At 42.0% G+C, this 5,220-nt stretch overlaps 1 protein-coding gene across 1 annotated transcript; it reads right to left on the minus strand.

Annotated features, from left to right (window-relative positions):
* Window positions 1-429: 429 nt before the first annotated feature.
* On the minus strand, window positions 430-4,603 carry LOC149275188 (CDC42 small effector protein 1-B). Its single transcript, XM_089504929.1, has 3 exons — window positions 4,550-4,603; window positions 1,307-1,414; window positions 430-504 (listed from the first exon to the last, which is right to left on the minus strand). Exons 1-3 carry the CDS (start codon window positions 4,601-4,603, stop codon window positions 430-432), a joined length of 237 nt encoding a protein of 78 aa, XP_089361055.1.
* Window positions 4,604-5,220: the final 617 nt, after the last annotated feature.

Genomic DNA, 5,220 nt, shown 5'->3' on the forward strand with positions numbered 1-5,220 from the left:
AAAAGGATTAATTTTTTTTACATGAATCGAATGCTTGTGAGTAGACCATAGGAAAATGTAAATTTTTTCATATTTTTTGTATGTAATATTGAATAATCTGTAAATACATTTTGAGAAATATCAAAGGGGGGAAAAAATGTAATTACTGGAGAGTAGAATATTTTTTTTTGGAGCATTTAAATGGAGGGTTTGTATTATTGGTCTTTGTCGGCTGATTCAGGAGGTTTTATCCCATATCTCAAACTTAGTTTCAAAATGTTTGTGACAGCTCTTAGTGGGCCGATGGAATCTCAGAGTAACACCTGAAGAAGGGACCTCTAAGGACTCTACACCTTACTCCATGGTCACTTCTTCAGGCTACCACCCATGGAACCAAAACAGCCGTACCCAGTTTTGGAGTTCAGCTTTAGTGACTTACAGTCCAAATAGCTACAAAACCCTAGAGTTGCTCCATTGTCTGTCACGTCCACACTTGGATCTCATCTGTTCTTGGACGGCCCCGGCCTGTGAACACAAAGCCTCATTTTACTGCATAGACAAGGAAATGACACTGGTGAACGCCCTTAAAGTTAGGCTGTACTTTCTGGGTTAAATCATTGTTTTTTACATTTCTTTCATTTATTTTTTTATTCAGGCATGAAATATATATACATTTATCCGTGATTTCCTGAACATCTATTTTGGAGAGAAGAATATCCGCAGAAGCTCGAGGCTTTAAGCAGCATAAAGGTGGGTTTGCAGTAAATCAGTTATTGTAGACAATGTTTTAGGTGTTTTTAAGTACCGTATACTGACTGCTTTATACAAGTACCCTTCAAAAGTGCTGCCAAGACTGCTCCGTAAATCCTTATTTTGGTAAAACTGTAAATATACATCAAGGTGGGGGAAAACTACACATTTTTTATTGTAATTTTTTGTAGACATACTTTAAATACTCGTGTTTTAAGACATCACATCTTGCTTGGTCCTGGCTTTAGCTCATATTCAAGATATCTTTATGACTATCCAATTCCCTCACTGTTTTACCGCTTCTCCTGGAAGGCTGTTCCACTTTCTCATTGAAGAAGTATTTTCTAACACCACATTTTAAGCCTATCATTTTAGTCTATGTCCTCCGGCCCTGATGTTTCTCCACCCTTGAAATATTCTTTCCCCTGTACTTTGTCTATCCTGCCCCCCCTCTCTTATCTTTCCTCTATGGTGTATATATATATGTATATATATATATATATATATATTTAGCTCCTGCAGTCGTTATTTATGTCTTTATCCTGTAAGCATTACAGCACTTCAGTATATTGAATACCATGCGTCCATCGCTAGCCCCCATGTCTCCAGAACCGATGTGTGTCAAATGTACAAAGTTCATTGGCTCCCCTATCATGCTGCGATCGATCCTCCTTCGCCTTTTCTTCTGCATTAAAATAAAAAGATACGGGATTAGTGAAATGTTTCCTTACGTTCGCCAAATTACAATCCTACAAATACAAATTTACAAGTCTTAAAATACAGATTTTAAGATTTACAGATTTACAGATTATAGAACTTTGTATCTGTATAAAACATTTTAACCTTTATTTCTGATATATTTTTATTAAATTTTATTTTCTCGATTTTTCCAGTTTTTCAGATTTGACCAATACCGATATGTAATGGGCGGACTGTGATTACTGATCAAAACATCTGGGGAGAAAAAACCCTGGAAGAAGCAGGACTCGGTGAACACTACTGAAGGTTCTGCACAGTCAGCTGTGAGTACTGCCCAAAATGCTTTCCCCCCAACCTTGGCTGACATATTTTTCCGCTGTCCTGATAATCATAAAGCTCTCACGGTGACAGGTGTAACCCACCCAAGGTGCCTCATATCAGTTTATAACGTTAGGTTGATGAGTAACTCCTGGAGTGCCCTTATCTGCCTACTTAGAGTCATACAGCTCAATCTACCACCAGTGGTGTATCTGCGGGGGGTACCCAGGACAGTGGCCCTTGGGACCTCCCCTGCCATGCGGAGGGGGCTCCTGTTCCTTGCCTTGTGCCTTGTGGTGTCCAGAGCGCCATGATATGATGTCATACCACAATACTGCACTTCAGAAGATCATGCATTGTAGAGACCTCCTGTGGCAGCCAAAGACCCCGTGGCGTAGATTGGCCTGTACTAAGGGGAAAAAAACCCCAACGCCCAAATGAACTGTGACCCAGCAATGATCTGGTAAAAGAACACATGGGCTGATGCCCTTTCCTTGGAAATGGATCTGGGCAGCTTGGTCCCTTTCGGCTCCATTGGCCAGCGGCCGCCAGTTGACCCGTTCCCTCATTTTTCCTGTCCGTCCCCCTCATTTTTCCTGTCCGTCCCATGTAAACGTGTGGTATGGAACTTGACATTCGAGAAATATCTCGTGTTAAATATACATTGTACAGGGTCGGCTCAGTTTTGCTTGGTGTTGAAGGTCAACGGGACACGGAGAATACACACTATTCATACACTTAAACGTACAGCACTCAGAAAAGATTTACAATCTGTCCTTTGAACTGCTATAAACAGGCCTTTGAATAAATAAGTTATTCTGGGTGGCTGTTCCACGTTTCTACCACTGCCAGTATATGTCTGGATTTTATAGTTTGAAGTCAGTTGCCTGCGGAATTTATGACTTTTTGTGAATACGATGATCATGGTTTTTACAAAGGGGCCCTTGGCCCACAGGCACCTGTTTTACTGTAGCTATTAACTCTGTTAAAAATAACACATTTATTGCATAATATTGCAGTTATTAGACATTTTCCACAATATTGTTTGAACTATTTATAAGTAATTGGGTTATGTATGTTCTATACATTTTGCCTGAACATATCTTGGAACATTCTAAATTATAAATTATCTGACCCTCAGACTCTTTAAACATTAACCCTTTGTGGCCTGAAGGTGGTTAATCATTGAGTGCGGGTGTAGTTTAACCCTTCCATAGTTTGATTGGCGAGGAACATATGCTGCGTACAGTAAAGGTTAACTGCGGGCAGAGGGGGCAGGAAAAAAAAGAAAAAGAGTTTAAGGATCAGAAAAGTCCCCAGATGATTGCAGATACAGGGAAGTGTTAAAATGTCTCTTCTCCTTTAATATAACTTTATCTTATTTCTGAGACCTGGATACAGCGGAGCCCGTACGACAGCCTGTGCCCCTCCTGTTGCTCTTAACACAAACTCTCATAATGCTCAGCCAATCTACATTCCGTGAAGGTTTCTTTTTCTCAGTAATCCTGGCACCGCCATGATGTACTCGCTGGTGCGGTTTGGAAAGTGGCCATTGAATTGTTTACAGGCTGCTCTTATTCATGAGAGAAACCTGAAATTCCAGTTGTGGCCACCAGGGGTCGTGCCGTAGTCTCTGCACACTGCATGGTGGCCCCAGGTACATTGTAGAGTTTGGGAAAGGGACCAGCTGAGCTTGTATGGGGCTCACCCGGTCTGTAAATATGCTCCACGTATTTCATGGGCTCTTTTATTCCACCTCCTGTTTGTCCCCATGGCTTGACTCGCACTTCATATTGGGTTATGATGTCACCCCAGGTGGGAACGCAATAAGTTTAACCCTAAATTCAGGCTACGTATCTGGGCAACCAGTCAAAGTGGCATATACAACGTGATCGGGACTGTCTCGGTGACAATCAGGACTGCTGGCCACTATGAAGGTTTATTGTAACAGCATAAAATACCGCATTATACCGCGGTGTAGCACACAAGCGACCTGTGCTTAAAGTGTAATGTAATTATTTGTCTTCATGGGGATTCTTATTAAAAGCCTCATTAAAGTCCTGAGAGGGTTAATCGCCGGTGCGCTTTGGAGAGCCAAGGAGGCAGCGAAAGTGAATGTGATGAGAAGGGGGCAGGCGGCAGCGCGTCGGGAATGCGGAAGACACAGACCATCCCTTCAGTCCCAGCACAACCTCACAAGTGTCCCTGCATTTACCCTCCTCCACGGAAAACACACATCTCCCATTTATTTTGCTTCAGGAATTTTTAGAAATAATTATTCATGGTCCTGGGTAAATATTTGCAGTGCAAACTGCATCGGAATATTTATAATTCCTACGCGTTCCAAGCAAAAAGAGCTCTGAGAAATGCCTTTAGGTTTCATACTGGATGGGAAAGCAACGGGGCACCAAGTCACATAAAAAGTCCGAGTAGCCATAGCCCTAAATAAGTGGGTAATAGGCTGATGTTAAAGAAAAAAAATATAAAGAGTATTGCTGCAACGTCTGAACAATTCCCCCTAAAATATGGATACGTCTCACTTGTAAAGATGCAGGAGGTCTGCTTGAGAAGTCTCCACCGATCTAACATCTGTTTGGACAGTAAGCGGCATTGGGTGTTAGTGGAGACCATGTCAGTCAAAACATATGGTCACCGAGACAGAGGTTCTCCAAAACGTAAGCAATCCCGAGCAAACTATTAAATCTAAAGCAACAAACAAATTGGCCAGATTGAGCTCCTTGCCGAATAACCGCAGAAGTTCCTGATCCTTCCGGACTCCTCGGCCACTAGTGGTGTTACTTACCGGCTGTGGCTTTTCCACCACGCAGCAGCCCAACTTGTGCCAGAAATCGCTCATATTGTCAGAGACTTCCAGTTTGGTTCGTTGCCTGAAGTCCCCTGCGTCTTCACAGCCTCTGAGAACCCTGTAAATCACGCTGACCACCTTGGTCGCTTTCACTCCATGAGGTAGACAATGGTTTGCTTTCCCGGTCTCAGCTCCTGAAGATGTTCCTGCAACAAAAAATAGATATTTTCTGAAACTAAATACATTAAATGATATACAATATTGGTCACAATCATTTGATTTTTTTTAATTATGGTACAAAAATTGCTTTTTTGCCTCGTATTTATTGAAAACGGGGCTCCATAATCCAGAGTTCCTGCTCTTAGCAGTTTTGTTTCTCTATTGTTTCTAGATATCCAAGGTTCCCACAAAGGATCGGAAGTCAAGGAATTGATCTTAGGAAAAATAAGAGACAATAAGTAAAGGAACTGCCCTAGAAGCAGCAGACGTCACAGTCACCCAACGCTTCTGCCTGCCAGGCTTCAAGGAAATCGGGGAGGAAAAAGAAACCGTGAGTCCTCCTCCCTCCAGACAAATCCACACTACTGTTAAACCTGGCATGTGTCCCCAAGGTGCTATTTTTAGATAAAATCTTAAAAGTAGGACCTGTGGGTTCAATATAGTGAGTT

The sequence above is a fragment of the Sceloporus occidentalis genome, unplaced genomic scaffold (genome assembly GCF_023333645.1).
Source record: "Sceloporus occidentalis isolate IW3139 unplaced genomic scaffold, rSceOcc1.0.p SCAF_296, whole genome shotgun sequence".
NCBI lineage: Eukaryota > Metazoa > Chordata > Lepidosauria > Squamata > Phrynosomatidae > Sceloporus > Sceloporus occidentalis.

Bases quoted from the DNA above. Each gene is read 5' to 3' on its own strand.
- LOC149275188 (XM_089504929.1), bottom strand. From the start codon at position 4,603: ATGAGCGATTTCTGGCACAAGTTGGGCTGCTGCGTGGTGGAAAAGCCA. The intron at 1,415-4,549 runs GTAAGTAACACC...ATTTTAATGCAG, and splicing joins TGGTGGAAAAGCCACAGCCG to AAGAAAAGGCGAAGGAGGAT. The intron at 505-1,306 runs GTATTCAATATA...TTGTGTTCACAG, and splicing joins GGGCTAGCGATGGACGCATG to GCCGGGGCCGTCCAAGAACA.